Source organism: Mytilus galloprovincialis, chromosome 1 (genome assembly GCF_965363235.1).
Source record: "Mytilus galloprovincialis chromosome 1, xbMytGall1.hap1.1, whole genome shotgun sequence".
Classification (NCBI taxonomy): Eukaryota; Metazoa; Mollusca; class Bivalvia; order Mytilida; family Mytilidae; genus Mytilus; species Mytilus galloprovincialis.
Genome location: NC_134838.1, coordinates 15,874,189 through 15,894,292, shown reverse-complemented (window position 1 = coordinate 15,894,292; position 20,104 = coordinate 15,874,189). Strand labels below are relative to the sequence as shown.

The window sequence follows — 20,104 nt, the reverse complement described above, 5'->3', positions numbered from 1 at the left end:
GGAATCGACAAAGTAAAACTACTATGTTAAGACCAATTGAAATGAGAGAATCAACAAAGTAATACCAATTACAAAAGAAATAATCAACAAGGTTAATTTAGATTCTACCACTGCATAGAGTTTTATACGACATATGCCTTCTCGAGACCGTGAAAATTCTAACTTTTAGACGCGAGGCTTGCTGAGCATTTGAAATATTTAAAATTTAACTTCTGAGAGTGGAGAACTACTCTTTTGCAAGAGATTTGATGATATAATCTAATGATTTTTAAACGATATGCAGGAAACACTCCTTCTTTTCCAACGATATGTAAATAGGTGAGTTCTTTTTATACAACAGCATCAGTCAAAGTCGCCATTTTCATGCCGTTACAATATGAAATTATGAGGAAGGTAAGAATTAGATTTTATAATTGAATTTTTACCGTTAAGAAGAGCTGAAATCAAACTGACCACAAAGACGATTGATGCATTTCACTTTACATGTTATCTAAAGCGTCATCTAATTACGTATTTCATACTTTGTTTAACATTTTATCAATTAATTCCATTGTTATTATATTTTCAATTGATGATTGATTGGTTGTCAGTTGATTAGAATAGTGAATGAACTACCTAAATTTGTAATAGATACAGATTGCTGATTCTTAATTTCTTATAAGCTACGGTCACTGAGATATCAGATATAATATTCAATTGAATCACTTGGCAGTTAAATGTTTACCGTTTCATAATAAACTTAAAAAACATTAAAAGGAATATTTTTTCCATAACTTTTTCAATTTTGTGACAAAGTTTGACGTCAGTTTTATTTTGAATAGGTGGGTTAAATATGAAGAAAATTTGGAAGAAGGAGGAAAACGGTGGTCAAAGCCTCATGTTGCCTCTTTGTCTATGCACTCTCTGTTTGAACTGCGATGTGCTTTCGTGGATGGCGTTGTTACACTAGACCATGATGCCCATTCGCTATCTAATGTCAATGGTAAGGTACTATTTACACAAAAATAAAACTTACTTATGTTAAGGGTTGCATTATCTATGCTATTTTGAAACGCTTTACCAGGTCTACCATATAAAAAAAAGAAGATGTGGTATGATTGCCAATGAGACAACTCTCTACAAGAGACCAAATGACACATAAATTAACAACGAACAAAGCCCATACTGCATAGTCAGATATTTAAGGCATGGTTTTTTTTAAGTTTAATTCGTACTTTTGTTAGTGAATCGGAACCAAATTGAAGGTAAAAAGAAATAACAAATTAAAAAAGTATTCCCATCTGCCTATCCTATTTTAGATGGGCGCAATACGTTTGCGCGCATTTGGGGATTAAAATATTTTACGTTTGCGCGCAGCTTTTGATTACATTTGCGCGTATTTATCTTACAGGTAAACTCAGGTAAAAAAGGGTATATAATGAAATATAAATGATATCAAAATATAAATAACTATAATTTTTATATTAGCTATGACTAAAAATCATTAACTTTGAAAATATGTTTAATTATATGTTGTTTATATTGAATTCTAAGGCAACATATAAATTGTTCATGATAAATTCTGTTATAACTTAAAATCATTAGTATATGATAGAATATAATGCAACCGATTTATGTTGCTTGAATCCCACTTCAACATCCTCGTGGTTGAGTAGGTGACTAACAGAAAGGGTACTTTTACTTAAAAATAATTGAATAAATTTATCAATAAATAAATATTATTATCTGAGCCTAACTGAGTTTACCTGTCAAATAAATGCGCGCAATTGTAATCAAAAGCTGCGCGCAAACGTAATGCATCGTTTTAGATAAGAAGGAACGTTAAACTAGATTTCTGTAATGGTTAGAATATGTATTTTATTCAAATGAATTTAGCTAAAAGTTCAATCACAAATGCAATGTTATAGTCACTGATGTCTTTGTCATATACATTAAAAATATAAACATAGATGTGTTTAGTCTAAACGAAAATATTCAGTTCCTTCGTATGTATTTAAAACAAAAGTACTATCTAATATAGAAATAAGAAGATGTGGTTTGAGTGCCAATGAGACAGTCCTCCATCAAAGTCATAAATTGTAAAAGTAAACCATTAAGTACGGCCTTCAATGTGGAGTATTGGATCTCATTGAATAACAACCTATAAAGGGCCAAAAATTACTAGTGTAAAAACTTATCGAAGGTACCAGGATTATAATTTAATACGCCAGACGCACGTTTCGTCTAAATAAGACTCATCAGAGACGCTCCGTTCAAACAAGGAGACAAACACTGAACACCAGGTTCATGACTTAGGACTTAATATATATTAACTTTGTTTTCTTTTTATTTGAAATTTAGACAAGCTCCTTGAAGAATGGCAGGATCAGAATGATATGGATACAAGGTTACGCCCACATCTTAGGGATATAATGTTGGCAGGACATAAACACAGCCATATAAAACGTTCAAAGGCGTCTAAAGGAAGCAGAACTTTGTCTGATATTGCTGATGAGAGATGTACGAGAACATATCATATATATTTAAGATTAATAATTGTTTTGAAAAAAACTAGTTAATTATATATGTTAAAACCTGCTATTTATTACATGTTTTTCTTAACTTTAATGAAATTCATTTTCCACTATGCTTTTGTATATATATGCTGTCTATATTCAGGGTTACTAATGTTCGATCCATGACTTGTTCCGTTACATGATATATTTATGTAGATATATATACCACCACAACCAATTGATCATCCGAACTGAAAATTAGCGTGTAAAACGGAATAGGAATAATTGAGAACTGGATGCTTACATTTTTTCCATAGTGTTTTGGTATTTTTTTTTATTACCTAAATCTATTAATAACATTTGCAGCGGAGGCAGAAAAGGGAGGATATGGTTTCCAACTTGCATCAAGTGCCAGTCTTGCAAGTATGGATAGCTCTGGACTGCAGAGTGTTCCAAGTTCACAAGATCTTATGAGTGACCCAACTAGTCCCAGTTATAAGGTAAGATATTCATAAGTTAAATACAATAAATGAAAACAATTTTAACAGAAATATCTGGATCCTGTAAACAAACCTTTTTATTTTATTTTTTCTTGCAATCCTTAGGATTGCACATATATTTTCTCGTAACTCAAAGAATGCATCTACATTGTTTTAAAGACTTTATAATATGCTGACATGCTTGAATAAAGTTTATTCTGCAAAATATTTTCAGCCCAATCTGAATTTTATGAGGAAGATACCAAAAGATGCCGAGGCTGCCAATGTAATGGTCGGAGAAGTTGAAGAGCTTGAGAAGAGATTGATTGGTTTTGTGAGGCTAAAAGAACCACGTCTTCTTGGTGATGTAACAGAAGTGGCATTGCCGTCACGCTTCGTTTGTTTCATGTTCGGACCGAAAGGAAGCATGACCCAGCTAATGGAACTTGGAAGATGCATATCAACTATGATGGTTGATGAGGTAGGATTATGTTTTTTTCATTTCTTTTATTATGACTGATTTCAATATTGAGTTCATGATTTATTTTTCATAATCATTTCATTATCACGCATCGTTTAAATGGTTTGGATGAATTAGAAACCAGTAAAAGGTTAAAGAAATTGAAAACGGTGGTTGCTTCTCATTTTGAAAATCCAATTATGTTAATCTTATTTTAAATATTCTATGGAAAATCTATTTGTTAAAATGTATTTCAGACATTCTGTACAAATTCCATGTGTGTATATTTTATTCCAGATACTCTATCTGTATGTATTAAAGTTTATACATTCTGACAAATTCCATATGTGTATATTGTATTTAGACATTCCGTGAAATGCAATCTTGTTTTCTAGATACTTCATCTGTCTGTCTTTAATTCTACATATTCCGTAAAATTTCCATCTTTGTATATTGTATTGTAGATATTCCGTGAATTAGCTTACAAGTGTCTAGATAAAGAAGAGTTCTTGGCTGGTGTTGACGAGTTCATGGAACAAGTAACAGTTTTACCACCTGGGGAATGGGATCCAAAAATTCGTCTGGAACCACCTTCAAAAGTTCCATCTCAGGTATTGTATTTCATTTTTTTCTAAAAGTTTTGTCAACACGCCTATTGGTATATGATATCAGTGATCATATAATTGATTGATTGGTGTTGAACACCAATTTCAACACTATTGTACTATTTTGTGTCGGTAAGGTTTTAGTTCACCTGCCACTGTGGGATTGGTACTCTCTCAACCTCATTGTTGACTTGCTAGTAATACAGTCAATAGTTAAAACTGTTATTTTAATGCTAGCAAGTTAGATGTTTAGTTGACTTGCTTGCTTTGTTTGTACAAATAATTGCTCAAGCATTGTAATTAAGATTGGTATCTGCTATCAATAGATGGGCAGGTTTTCAGATTGTATACAATTACTTACAAATGCTTTTGTAATCCAAGCAATGTATATAATTTGAAGTCCCACATATCTATTGATTAAATATGTTAATCTTAATTACATTTTGTTAGCAAACATTTATACAAACAAAGCAAGCAAGTCAATTAAACCTTCAACCTGCCCAGTAGTCAGCACTTCTGTGTTGACATGAATTATCATTGATAGGGTCATAATAATAAATTTACTGTTTACAACTTTACATTTTTGAAATACTGAGGCTTTTCTACTTTAAGAATACATTACCTTAGCTGTACGCAAAACGCGCGTCTAGCGCAAATACAACATTCAATCCTGGTATCTATGATGAGTTTATTGCTAGTATTAGGATAACATGCTTTGAATTATATTTTCCGACTGTTCCCTTTTAGCTCACCTGGCCCAAAGGGCCAAGTGAGCTTTTCCTATCACTTGGCGTTCGTCGTCCGTCGTCCGTCGTCCGTCGTCCGTCGTCCGTCGTCCGTCGTCGTTAACTTTTACAAAAATCTTCTCCTCTGAAACTACTGGGCCAAATTAAACAAAACTTGGCCACAATCATCATTGGGGTATCTAGTTTAAAAAATGTGTGGCGTGACCCCGCCAACCAACCAAGATGGCTGCCATGGCTAAAAATAGAACATGGGGGTAAAATGCAGTTTTTGGCTTATAACTCAAAAACTAAAGCATTTAGAGCAAATCTGACAGGGGTCACATTGTTTATCAGGTTAAGATCTTTCTGCCCTCAAATTTTCAGATGAATCCAACAACCCGTTGTTGGGTTGCTGCCCCTGAATTGGTAATTTTAGGGAATTTTTGCTGTTTTTGGTTATTATCTTGAATATTATTATAGATAGAGATAAACTGTAAACAGCAATAATGTTCAGCAAAGTTAGATTTACAAATAAATCAACATGACCAAAATGGTCAGTTGACCCCTTTAGGAGTTATTGACCTTTATAGTCAATTTTTAACCATTTTTCGTAAATCTTAGAAATCTTTTACAAAAATCTTCTCCCCTGAAACTACTGGGCCAAATTAATCCAAACTTGGCCACAATCATCTTTGGGGTATCTAATTTAAAAAAATGTGTCCGGTGACCCGGCCATCCAACCAAAATGGCTGCCACGGCTAAAAATAGAACATAGGGGTAAAATGCAGTTTTTGGCTTATAACTTAAAAACCGAAGCATTTAGAGAAAATCTGACAGGGTTAAATTGTCTATCAGGGGAAGATCTATCTGCCCTGATATTTTCACATGGATCAGACAACCCGTTGTTAGGTTACTGCCCTGAATTGGTAATTTTTAGGAACTTTTGCCGTTTTTTGTTATTATCTTGAATATTATTATAGATAGAGATAAACTAAAAACAGCAATAATGTTCAGCAAAACAAGATCTACAAATAAGTTTTCATGACCAAAATAGTCAATTGACCCCTTAAGGAGTTATTGTCCTTTATAGTTAATATTTAGCATCACCATCAACAAAACACAATTATGTCATGAATTTATCTGTGTCCATTGTTCTATATGCACATAGACCAAGGTGAGCGACACAGGCTCTTGAGAGCCTCTAGTTTTAAGATCGATTCATATTATTATGTAAAGCCTCAAATGAAACATGATTTCGGATGAATCATGAATTACATTATACTGTTTTTCTTTTATAGAATTTTAGAAAGAATTCAATTAATCCATTACTTGGGAAACTTTTACCAGCAGAAGAAGAGGGAGGAGGACACAGTATTGATGACCCGGCGCTCTCGTGGTCAAAAATGTAAGCATGTACTTATTTTTAGAACAATTTAAAAGATTGTTTAAATTGACGTTGAACACTTTAATACATCATTCAATAAATATATCTTATACATAAAGTCAACATTAATATACCACTGTTCAAAACTCATTCATTGATTGAGAGTAAACAAATTCTGATTACAAACTAAAAGTGATGGACATGCATCAATTATAAGAGGAAAACAACGAAACAACAGAGCACTGAAGTGCAACGAGAACAAACGACAATGAAACATGCATAGAAACGAACTATTAGATAACAACTGCCATATTCCTGACTTGGTACAGATTATTTCAAAGAAACTGTCTAACATTTCTACCTTAATGAATGTAAATCAGAGTAAATAAAAGCTGGTATATCTGCTAATGACGCATTGACAGCAAAATATTGCTGTGTAAGGAATGGAGCATGCAAATGACAGGTTTTGTTTTATATTTGCAGACCATTCAAGGGTTTAATAGACGATGTTAAACGAAAGATTCCACATTATCCCTCTGACTTCAAGGATTCCTTACATATACAATGTTTTGCTTCATTTATCTATGTGTTCCTTGGAACTTTGACACCAAACGTAACATTTGGTGGATTGCTTGGTCAAGCTACTGATCAGTACATGGTGAGTTTTATCTAACAGAAATAGTTTGTATTCTAATATTGCTTCTAATACTGACACTATTTTCCTACAACTCTACAATAAAATATGGTCAGTTATAAATAAATAAAGACAACAGTAGTATATCGGTGTTCAAAAGCCAACACTACATTGAGAGAAAACTCATCATAGATACCATGATTAAAACTATGTAAGACAGATGTCTACATAAGACTCATCAGTGACGCTCGAAGCAAAAAAGTAAAAAAGTCTTAATAAAGTACGAAGTTGAAGAGCATTGAGGACACCAAATTTCAAAAAGTTTTATACTCGATTACCGTTTTAGGTATGTCTCAAATGAAGTTTTCAAATTCAGCAGTATTTCTTTCATAATGAACTTTCTTGATGAACGTCTCCGCTGTGTTGAACAGAAACGATGTATCTGTCAACGTTTTGATATTAGATTGCTCATTATGTTGAAGTGGTATTACACATTCAAAGGAGAAATCATATTGTAAATCAGTCAACTTTATTTACATAACTGAATACAGTGGATTAATTATTATTCGTTAGATACCAATTTTCATTGGTACAGTTGAACCGTGAAACTAAATTTTCAACGAATAACAAATTACATATGGTTGAATGCAGACTTCGACAAAACCACGAAACTTGATATCCACGAACATGCAAGTTTTCCTTCATTAACGAAAATTGGTACCCACGAAAATAAATGAATCCACAGTATGCCATTCTATTACTTTGTATCGACTGAAATAAACCAATGCCAATACAAGAATCATTATGCAGGTTAGACCAGTTCTAAACAAAAATATATTTTTGTTAGGGAGTGATGGAGTGTATTTTTGCAGCAGCAGTTTCTGGTGTCTTGTTCGCCTTATTTGGAGGACAACCAATGAATATTTTAGGAAGCACAGGTCCCATGTTAGTGTTGGAAACAATCATCTATAATTTATGCAAGTAAGTATATATCATTATCTAATAAAATGTGTGATTTTTTTATGTAATAGAAAAATATGTATGTTTATAGAAAAACAAAAGATATTGGGTATAAATACATGACACAAAATCAGTATATCCACAACAGAAGTAAAACATACATACACACAAAAATCTAAGGAACGGCGCTTTTATTGGTTTTTTTTTATATAGCATGATTTAACATGTCTTTATTCGCAGAGATAATGGTCATGAATTTTATGTTTTTTTTCACATATCTTTAATTGCAGAGATAATGATTGGGATTTTATGCCGGCGAGATTCTGGGTAGGAATGTGGACTGTACTTTTCATTCTAATTATAGTCATATTTAACCTGAGCTCATGCGTCAAGTATATCACTCGATTCACAGAAGACAGTTTTGCAACACTGATTGCAGTGATATTTATTGTGGAGGCCTTCAAGAAATTATTTGAGATAGAAAAGGATTATCCCGTTAACTTTCATCCCGATGACCGCATTCCTTTCAACTGTTCATGTAGCAGTACATGTAATGAAAACGTCACAACAGCGCTCGGGGCCCTCGCCTATGGTGCTTTTACTAACTTTACGTGCACAGGAACAGAAAATTTTACTACTAGCAATATAAGTATCAACTGGAATGGTCTGACAACAGCCGAGTGTAGTGAATTCGGTGGAAGCTGGGGTTGCGATCCTAAACAATATTATGGAGATGTATTTTTCCTGTCTGTTATTCTATTTGCTGGAACTTTTGGAATAACAGTCTTGTTGATTTCATTCAAAACTAGCTCACTGTTTCCAAATGTGGTTAGTATACCTAACTGTTGTGTTTTAATTTTTAAAGGAAACTCCTATTATACGCAATTCTCTCCATCTAAACTGAAAATATAAATGTAAAATTTCTCTCTCTCTCTCCGAAAATCTTTTCAACTCTAGTGATTTCCTGAAATTCAATTCACCTCTGCTTACTTGAACTCATATTAATGAAGAATTAAAATACACTGAAACTAAAGATAACTCTCATTGAGATCTATACAGGTGAATAACTTGATATATGCCTTTAGATTTTGTTTTGTAGTGGTTTCGGACCTAGCTTCAGATGTTTAGTGCATTTGTTATATTTGTTATTTCCTTTAATTTTTTTATCGTACACTAAGAATATGTTTGTCAATAAATACGTAAACTATAAAGAATAATAATGTTATGATCATTAGTTGAATACAAACGAAGTGAATCCGTATTAACTTCAATTGACATTGTTCTAAGAAGATGAATAATAATCCATACTAAGACCTGTTGGCGACCTTCTGCTGTTGTCTGCTCTATGGTCGGGTTGTTGTCTCTTTGGCACATTCCCCATTTCCATTCTCAATTTTAAAATTAGTTTAGATTTAGAAGAAGTTTTACATAGGTGACATTTCTATTGTAGATTCGCCAAAGAGTAAGTGACTTCAGTGTGTTGATAGCCATTGTTTCCATGGTGTTGCTTGATTATTTTCTTGGTCTCCCGACACCAAAATTAACTGTACCCAGTGAGTTCAAGGTACGTCGTTATGTTTACTTAAAAAAAATAATTGGAATCTTTTCAAAACAATCAAACATACACTTTCAATACTAGTCATAGTGGTGTTTTGTAAAAAATAAGGGGTTCTATCAACTTCTTTTACATGTCCTCAAAAAGGAGCCAATGTAGGGCAGGTACACGAATATCGTACACAATCCTTTAATAATCTAGTTAAAAAAATATTTCAAGATCTTATGTGAATAAACATAAAAAAAATCAAATGTTCTACTTATAAACATGTAAGGAACTTTGAATATTGTTCATTTGCAATTTTATCATGAAGGTAATAGACAAGTACTGAGTATCACTCTATTTGTCAATTAACAATTTGGTTCTACGTGAGAACAAGTTCATACACAAACTGGCAACCAATTTTACCGTACTCACCCCCTATCATGCATGTAACTGTAAACTGTTCAAGCTATCCGGAATATCTTTTAAATTCGGGTTACATATTGCACAAAAAGTCAATATTTCCTAATTTCTTTTGTAAATTTCTGCATTACAAATTAATCGGTCGCCCATTTGCATTATTGAAAGTACATAGAATTAAAGTTCGGGATCATATACTGTATATATCTGCAGATGCGGATACGTCAACGTATATGATACGGTTGATAAGTCTTTAAATTACCGACCTCTTATTGCAACAATAGTCAAACAATGGCAGAATATAAGAGGAAAATATTTTCTTATCTTTTGTTATAAGTTGATTCTATTTGATTTTGTACATGACATTTTATTTATTTGCTCATTCCAATTTAAGTTTTTTGTCGATATATTAACCCAGAAGTTTTTCACAATCTACATTATCATTATTATTCTCCGTTTTATGGCTAAGACCAAATAATCATACGATTTTCCTCATGGCGGATGAATTTGTATGAGCTAAATTGAATGGAAGTTATATAGGTACATACAATACAAAACACAATAAATACAACAACCATAACTTTGTAGGCCCTAGACTCGTATGGGGAACACTTTAAATCCTACAGGAATGTTAAATATTGCATTGATGGACAAGTCTGAGAGCTAAATAATAGTTAATAGGAAACATATAGAAATATTGATATGGTCTTCGTTCAACAAACTAAAATTATGAAATGGAAACGACAAAAGTACAAAAATGTGTAATAATGAATAAAAAATACTCACTAATACATAAATAAACGACTTTTTACATTTTTTTTTTGTATAGCCAACAAGACCAGGTCGTGGATGGATCATTAGTCCCTTTAGTGACAAGAACCCGTGGTGGTTGTATTTAGCTGCTAGCGTTCCTGCTGCACTTTCAACAATCTTAGTCTTTTTAGATCAACAAATTACTGCTGTGATTGTCAATAGGAAAGAACATAAATTACAGGTGAGCTTCTGTGTTCAAGATGGACAGGATTATTTTCAATACTCATATACACATTAGTTAACAAATTAATTTCACATCGCATTTTTATTGATTTTCTGAATTTATCCTCAAAGTTGCGCAAAAATGATAGAAGTAATACATAAAATCCAATTGAAGCTGATCTGTTCCAAGGAAATTTAACTCATATTTGTTCATGATAACATACTAGTTGTGGTAAATTTAGGTATTTTGTATTATTTTCAGAAAGGGGTTGGTTACCATTTAGATATGTTTATAGTTGCCATTACTGTGGGTATTCATTCATTGCTTGGTCTTCCATGGTACGTAGCTGCCACTGTGTCTGCACTTGCTCATGTCCAAAGTTTACAGAAAGAATCTGAATGTACAGCTCCTGGCGAAAAACCAGTGTTTTTGGGAGTCAGGTTAGAAATCTTAATCAGATTTTTATATTTTAGCTAATTCCACAAGTTCAGTGCTCTAATTGATAAATGTACCGTTAGTTTTACATTTTAATGCTTATGCTACCGCAATGGTATACTGCTTATTTTGTATGGAATGAATTGCCTAAGTTTTTGCCCATGTGATCGAGTAATGGCGTGTGTCTCCGATGTAAGCCCATTGTTACGTGATACAATGAACTATCAGTCAGTTCTACCTGTTTTCTCTCTTCTCATGTAAAATTTTTCATTGCATGTTCATTTTAAAAAATGAAGAAAAAAATCATTACACATTGTTATAAAAATAAAGAGATGTGATATGATTCCCAATGAGACAAAATCCACCAAAGTTCAAATGGGTAATTACGGCAGTATATTTAGATAATTCTTTATCATTTAACAAAAAAATTCATCAAGATAATCATAAGTGTTGTTGAATTTATCAATTTAATGGAACTTGGACGGATCTTTACTGAGTTTGGCCATAAACTGTGATTCGTAGCAGCACAGAAACAAGTCTTTTATTTAAGGTAGCACAATACAAAGATTTTTCATCCCCAATCAGACACCTTTGAATTGATGTAACTCCACTCATCTTCCTTTAAATTTTATAAATGAGGTACCAAAAGAAAGAAGAAGGATTAATCTTTCAAATGGTGATAATTTCATTATGACATAATTATTACATAATTAACTGTTATGTAATAAGTTGCCATATTGTGATGTCCATACTTGAATGAATTTAGCTTCTTTGTTATTCATAGCATTCAAAAATATTTTATAGATTCTTGCACAACACAGTTTGACCTCCAAAACTGTGTCTCAGATTTTTCCTATTGCATTTCATTCTCTCATAAATCTTCAATGAAGTTTGCAACATCAATTCATAAGAGACCACTAAATTCAATTGGGTATAAAATTTGTTCTATTGAAGTTTTTGGAAATCTGAGACACAGTTTTGGAGGTCAAGCTGTGTTGTACAAGAATCTATAAAATATTTTGGGATGCTATGAAGAACAAAGACGCTAAATTCATTCAAGTGTGGACATCACAATATAGCAACTAATTACATAATAATTAATTATGTAATAATTATGTCATAATGAAATTATCACAATTTGAAAGATTAATCTTTCTTCTTTCTTTTGGTACCTCATTTATAAAATATAAAGAAGGATGAAATGAATTACATCAGTTTAAAGTTGTCTGATTGGGAGTGAAAAAATCTTTGTATTGTGCTACCTTAAGGGGCACAATTAGTACCCATAGGAATACCTACAATCTATCGACAAATTTTAATGCAGAAACGTTCATAGATATCAATAGTGTAATTTCTATTTCATATTTTAAATTTCTATACGTGTTTCTAATAAACCGTTGTCCTTATGTTTGTTTACATTTTTATACAGAGAACAGAGAGTGACAGCTTTATTTATTGGTATACTAAGTGGTTTGGCCGTACTCATAACCAGTGTTCTTAGGGTAGGTTTTTGAAACCCTTATTTTATACTTTACGATTTTCTACAAGTATTTATTTTCTTCATATGTAATCTGTTTGTTAGGTACATAAAAAGAAATATGTATGGAAATAAAGTCAACAGTAGTATACCCGTGTTCAAAAGTCATAAATCGACTGATTGAAAATAAATCCGGGTTACAAACTGAAACCGAGCGAAACACAACAACTATCAGAGAAAAAACAAAGGAACAACAGGAACATTGAAGTGCAACAAAAACAAACTCTAACACACATAGAAAGGAACTATTTGATATCAACTGCAATCAACATAAAACAATACAACCTTGTTCTAAATTAAAATAATACTTAACTCCGAGGAAAAACTAAAACGAAAAGACCCTAATCAAATGATAAAATCAAAAGCTCGAACACGTCAAACGAATGGATAACAACTGTCATATTCCAGACTTGGTACAGGCATTTTCTTATGTAGAAAATGATGACTAAACCTGGTTTTATAGCTAGCCAAACCTCTCACTTGTTTGTATTACATAAATTGAAATCAACTTGTTTGATTCCTTAGGTTTAATAGTCGAATAAAGGAAACATTAAATGAATGATTTTTAAAAGTACTGTTTTACATCAAATTATGAAAATGATTATTGGCCAAATTATGGAATGTGGGAATATAGGTTTGTATGTAGATAGATATTTTTCTTGTTATGGGATTTACACACTTTTAAGAATTTTACTAAATAAAATTGAACATTCCGTTCTAAAAGAATCCAAGAAACATCTTTGAAGAATGTGTTTCATTATGATGGTTTTTTATTAATAGATTATACCAATGCCAGTGTTATATGGGGTCTTTTTCTTCATGGGATTTTCGGCATTGCGGGGACAACAGGTGAGTATTTATTATACTGCATATAAAATAATCGAAGGACTGAAGAATTGAACATGATCGCAAGTCTGGTGGATGTTCACACGCACTTGTTTCAGAAAAAAATCGTATTTCAATACCTGAAAGTAAGGTTAAGGTACATAAATATATTATTTTCTGTAACAAGTTCGTGTACGGTTGTTGAATAAATGGCACAATTTTAACCTCATCGTAATTGTTATCATATTGTAGTTATATAATCATTTGTTATAGTTATATATATTGTTGTTATATATTATTACAGCGGATGATCATGAAGACATTCCGGTGTTATGTTGCCGAAGACATTTCTACCCACGTGACTTTCGTTTTTGACTGATAACCGAACGCATTTCGTATAATCACTCGGATGTCATCGAGTGCTTAATAACATTCCTTATCGCAGTTACTATCTGTGCATTTTGTATAAGTTCCAACGGTAGATGGATGAATATTCACATTTTTTGTCTTTTATCCCTTTGACAGTTGTTATCCATTCGTTTGATGTGTTTGAGCCTTTGATTTTGCCATTTGAATAGGGGCTATCTCTTTTAAATTTTTATCGGAATTTGGTATTTGTGTGGTTATACTTTTTGATGAATAGTTGTTTCAATAGCTGTATCATCCATACAACATTTCCTGATACAATCCTGTCTGCATCAATCTTGTATCTTGGACTATGATACTGACGATAAAAGCCCCAGAGTACATAAAATAAATAATTATTGTTGGGACATAAAAAAATACAAAATTTAAACAGATACAATATAAAATGCAGACAACTGCAGATGAAATATTCAAACTACATCACACCATCAAAGACTAGGAGGTTGATACTTAATGATCAATTATTCTCCTTCAGTTATCGGTTCAATAATTTTAACTAATAATTACTTAATATATTAAGTAAGTAGGTAGGTAAGTGAATAGTTTATTATAGTGTCACAAAATGATAAACACATCATCATATCGAGCATCATATTATTTATTAGATCCATGCCTTTAAAGACATATGAGACAATTTCATCCTTTTAAAAAAAAACTTTTCATGCGATACAGAGAACTACTCGTTAAATTCATTTATACATTTATCAAAGATTGAAAATTTAATCTACGTTTAAACATTAAATGCAATGTCTTGGCTAAAAAAAAACTTGGGTATCATCACAATTCATAATAGAATTAAACTTGTCATCAGAATGTAATTAGATCTGTTTTCATAAATTTCACATTAATATCCAATAACGAAGCGTACAGTTAAAAATAAAAAAAAGAATGACGCAATGTAAAACTTTGATATTCAATTACAATCGGTTTTTTTTCTGTTTCTTTTTAGTTTGTGGATCGTCTGATCTTGTTCCTACAACCACGTAAATACCAACCCGATGTGCCTTACATTCGTCACGTACAGTTGTGGAGAATTCATATCTTTACCATTATACAGATAATCTGTTTGGTACTATTGTGGGTCGTCAAGAGCATTAAATCTATCTCCATTGCCTTTCCACTTTTGGTGAGTTTGATTAAAGAAGCTCGGTCGAAATTCGAACTTTTCATAACGTAACAAGATGTGTGTTATTAAGCAAACAGATACCAATTAAGGTCTGTATTATGACTTTCTGACTGCTCTTCAAATCTATCTCGTTTACGTATATAAAAAAAGCAGACATCTATTTAAAATAGTGTTAACATACAAATACGTTGTGTCATGTTGTTGTATGAAAAAGAATGGTTTATAGAATACTGTCGCTAATCTGTTTATTATTTTAAAGTGCAATCCTGTGTATATGTATATGTATAATTACAATTTTGCTTCTGCAATCTGCTAAACATACACAGACATGAATGATATTAGTACTATAATGAATTTCGATTATTATTCATTTTATACTTTTTGTAGGTGTTAGCTACTGGAATAGTACGAAAAGTACTGGAGTGTATTTACACAAATCATGAGCTGAAGTATATCGATGATTTACTTCCAGGAAGTGAAAAGAAGTCTCATAACGAGGTACATACATAGAAACAAAATATTGTCCAATGTTCAATTATACACGTTTGGTAAAATAATTTCCAGTGTCATTAAAAAAAGGAAAAGACAAACAGACAAAAAATAGTACACACACCAAAACATAGAAAATTAAAGACTTAACAACACGAAAACCACCAAAATATGGGGATGATCTCATGTGCTCCGGAAGAGTGAGCAGATCCTGCTCAACATGAGGCACTCGTCGTGTTTCTCATGTTAGTACAAACCCGGTAATAAGTTTAATTCGGTAAGTCATATTCATGAAAAGAAAACGGTATTCTATTTACGACATAAGGAAGATGACATGAAACATCATTTAACAATAAGACTTAAAAACGTACCTGAAACACCATTTAAAACTGACCAATGTAAAATGGGCAGTTTGGTCCTTAACAATGAAGAGCTTAGTGTAAGAGGAGCATCTGATATACCAAGTACAGTCAAATCTGTTGGTTGACCGTTATGGAATAACCGTTTCCTAAATGATATCGGATATGTTTCTTACGTCGTAACTACAATCCCCTTCCCTTTCATGAATGTGACCTACCGAATTAGACTATTTACCGGATTTGTTATCTCATAAACAACACGACGGTGCCACATGTGGAGCAGGATCTGCTTACCCTTCCGAAGCACTTGAAATCACTTTTGGTGGGGTTCGTGTTGTTTATTTTTTAGTTTTCTATGTTGTGTCATGTGTACTATTGTTTGTCTGTTTGTCCTTTTCATTTTTAGCCATGGCGTTGTCAGTTTATTTTCGATTTATGAGTTAGACTGTCCCTCTGGTATCTTTCGTCCCTCTGTTTTAAGAGACCAAAAGTTGGGGTTTCATAAAACAGGTGGTCTTTTAATAAATGTTCAATTTATATGAAATGTTCTTCAGAGGAATCTAAAATTGGTGATCTTTTAACACAGGTTTTTACTTAATACAGGTGGTCTCTTAAGCAGGTTTGAATTTAATAAACCTTTGATCGTTGATGACTATTACAGAATGGCTGCAGCTACTGAAAGGTAGCTGAATGGTGTATTGATTTACTAATATACAAATCATACCCTTTATAAATCTGCCGTTAACAAATAAATACTGTATTATGTCTTTTACTTTTTAAAGGACAACGAGAAAATTGATGTTCCATATAAAACCTTTAGCAGCATTGATTCCGTCAGCGCTATAGTAGAGGACAAAGAAAATGGAATTAAACCAAGCTTTTATGTTGATGAGGAATGCGACGTGAAACAAAGAACAACAGCTCTAGGAAACACAAAACTTTGAAATGTGACGTTGTTAGAATACAAAAGAAATACCTAACTTTGAAATGTTACATTCCATGTAGAAATATAAAGAGAAATGTGATTTTTGATAAAAGAATCTCTTAGAAAAATGAAAGCTTTCTTTCTCATAAAACTAAAATGAATTCTTTATACACATGTGTTCATAATGTTTTATCTAAATGTGAAATATTGTAACTAGAATGAGAGAGTAACTTAAAACACAATATGTCCTGTGGCTTTTGAAGTTTTTATGTCAATGAGTTTAAGTTAAAAGCTCTTTAAAAAAATATTAAAATCAATGTGATAAAAATATATGCAGTGTATATATGATTAACAAATAGTTTAGTATTTTATATTCCATATTCATATTTGCCTTCCTTGAAAACAAGTTAATGCAAGTCTTTCTTTAAAAGAAAAATGTATATTGAAATGACTATAACCTTATGATGTACATATTCCGTTTGGTCACATTGTGCATATCAACTTTTTTTAATATCAGGATATTATCTTTTTAAGATTGTCTATTATTCAAACTAGTAGTTGAGTAGTTTACGGATTTTTTAAAAGTTTAATTAGCTAGTGTAGTTAAACATTTCAGGAAATCCATTTATTTTTTTTTATATATTTTATTATAATGAAATCTCTTCATTTTGCTACTTTGGTATTACTATCAACATATGTTTCTTTGATGTTTACTGATATGTTTTTGTTGGTTTATTTAGTATTTAGATTTAATTAAATTCTTTAGTTGAAAAAGAAAAAAAAAAATATTTTTTATGTAATTGCACATGTTTTATCTTAAAAACAACAAGAAAAAAAAGAAGAAAAAAAATATTAAAAAAAAATAATTAAAAAAAAAAGTGTTGATGCATTTATTCAAATAGATAGTGCCATGTTTTTTTTATAAGCTTATAGTTGAACTGTACTTGCCTATAAGTTGTTAATGTGTATGTCATTTGGTCTCTTGTGAAGAGTTGTCTCATTGGCAGTCATACCATGTCTTCTTTTTTTTTATATTTACCTAAATGTAAGGTATGAGTTTGTTGTCGTCTTCATAATAAAGGATTGGTATGGTGTATGGTAGAATATATTAGCTAGCTTTTATTATATGCACGTGTATTTTGCACAAAGATTCCTGGTCTTGATTACAGTAAATAAAACATTGATAAATACTACTCGGGCAAATTAAACCCTGATAGTTCATATTGTGCACGTTTTTTATGTGATTATTTAGTTTTCTCCTAGTAGTGTATGTATATAAATATAGAAAGATGTGGTGTGAGTGCCAATGAGACAACTCTCCATCCAAATAACAATTTAAAAAAAAAGTAAGCCATTATAGGTCAATGTACGGCCTTCAACACGGAGCCTTGGCTCACACCGAACAACAAGCTATAAAGGTAGCCTTTTAAGAAAATTGTTTTGTTCGGTATAATAAAACACTTACTTAAAAAAGACTAGTTATGGTGTAATAGCAAGTTTGTTTTCACTTTGCACATAACTATTGCTTGAGGCAACAAACCTTCTATTACCCTCATAAACAGTCAATGGTGTACAATGTTAAATTTGTACTTGGCTTTATAAATATTTTGATATGAGCGTCACTGATGAGTCTTATGTAGACGAAACGCGCGTCTGGCGTACTAAATTGTAATCCTGGTACCTTTGATAAATATTAATTAATTGTTTTTGTAAATGATAGATGATGCTAATTTAAGGAACGAACTTCTTCTGTAATTTATGATTTATTCCACAGAACTGTTAAATTCTGTATTAAATTGATTAAATATTATAATAAAAAAAATTATTTGTTATTTTTATAAATTTTATTGCAGCATTGTTTTTACTGCCTATAACACTTTCAAACAATAAAAGCAACTAAGAACTGCTGATAAAAAATGGCAAACATTGCCATGCTCCAAGAGATGCATCAGGTAATATTATAAATATATTTATTAAAGTTATGTACACCGGTATGTAAACATTACCACGTGTATTTGTTTATAAAATTACACGTGTTTGAAAGTATATAATATGTTAAATGTTTTTCATTGGTCGAGTTAGAACAGACCATAATATTTGAATACGGTCATTTCAAATATTTCGTGCTATACTTTTGGCGGTTTTGTAAATTAAAGATATTGTCATTCGAGGTTCGCTTTTGGTGCAGTAAAGTTGTAAGCTTGTGATTAACCTGAGTATGTCTGAGAATAGAGAAGGAAGTCCAATGCCCGAAGGTGAGACTGAGCATTCACACATTTCAACCGGTAAATCACAAAGTAGCAACCACATAGTAGAAGGGCGCCGTGATTTAGCTAATACTTTTGAACTTTTTAAAGAGTATTTTGACAATAAGCTAGTAGATCTTAAATCAGATTTGGTCCGTGAACTGGACGTAATTTCCAAAAGGTAGAAAAAGAGGTTTCCCTTAAATTCAAGCACGAGGGCAACAAAATACAATACAAATTTAACGAGGAAACTATTACCAACTTAAACAAGGTTTATAGCCCATTTCCCCGTTACGAAATCAAGGTTTCACGTATCATCATAGATCTCAAAGATAAGGTTAAGGACAGAAACAAACTAATACGCATAGCAGATACTTCACCGGTGGTTGGGCTACTGTCAGAGAGTATGAAGCAAATGTTATCACTTCAGACTCTGAAGATGAAAAGAAAATTCGCCAGGCGGAATCCAGAGCCATGCGTTTGACTAAAGACAAATTCCGACGCCCAAATCCCTAAAAGACAACTTCTAGACCGGCACCTGTTGAAAACTGCTCCTAATCCTTATTATTCCAATCAGTATCAGCGTCAGAACCCGCCAGCCTTTCTAGCTGGCAGCGGGCGGCGTTAGCCGTCCCAACACGATATGTGCCATGCCTGTAAACAATTTGGCCACTCGAGGAAGAACTGTCCACTTTTCAAACGCAACCAGTTCAACTGCACAACAGAACAATTAGCAACGAACAGTTAGTTAATGATAAGTAATTATATTCATTTTATGAATTTGATAGTGATTATTGTTTAAATCATGATTTTGAGATTTTGCTTAGACAAGTAAGATTTTTTTAAAATTTCAAATTTAACACGGGTATTTTCTCTGGTGTAAAGGAAAGGTTAGCTAAAAGTATTCAGTACTGGAAGCATATTGATGCTAATTCTTTTATTTTAGACACACTGAAAAAGGGTCATCTTATTCCATTGATTGATACTCCTTCGAGCATGTACATGAAAAATAACAAATCTGCTCTTAAGAATATATGATTTTGTTAGCAAATCTGTAAATG

At 32.1% G+C, this 20,104-nt stretch overlaps 1 protein-coding gene across 1 annotated transcript; it reads left to right on the top strand.

Annotated features, from left to right (window-relative positions):
• Nucleotides 1-822: 822 nt before the first annotated feature.
• LOC143067101 (electroneutral sodium bicarbonate exchanger 1-like) lies at nucleotides 823-17,285 on the top strand. Its single transcript, XM_076240143.1, has 17 exons — nucleotides 823-982; nucleotides 2,341-2,499; nucleotides 2,862-2,995; nucleotides 3,210-3,455; nucleotides 3,899-4,045; nucleotides 6,063-6,169; nucleotides 6,632-6,806; nucleotides 7,630-7,763; nucleotides 8,033-8,570; nucleotides 9,193-9,306; nucleotides 10,529-10,693; nucleotides 10,937-11,115; nucleotides 12,540-12,612; nucleotides 13,428-13,496; nucleotides 14,848-15,024; nucleotides 15,412-15,522; nucleotides 16,655-17,285. Exons 1-17 carry the CDS (start codon nucleotides 895-897, stop codon nucleotides 16,814-16,816), a joined length of 2,778 nt encoding a protein of 925 aa, XP_076096258.1. The 5' UTR covers nucleotides 823-894; the 3' UTR covers nucleotides 16,817-17,285.
• Nucleotides 17,286-20,104: the final 2,819 nt, after the last annotated feature.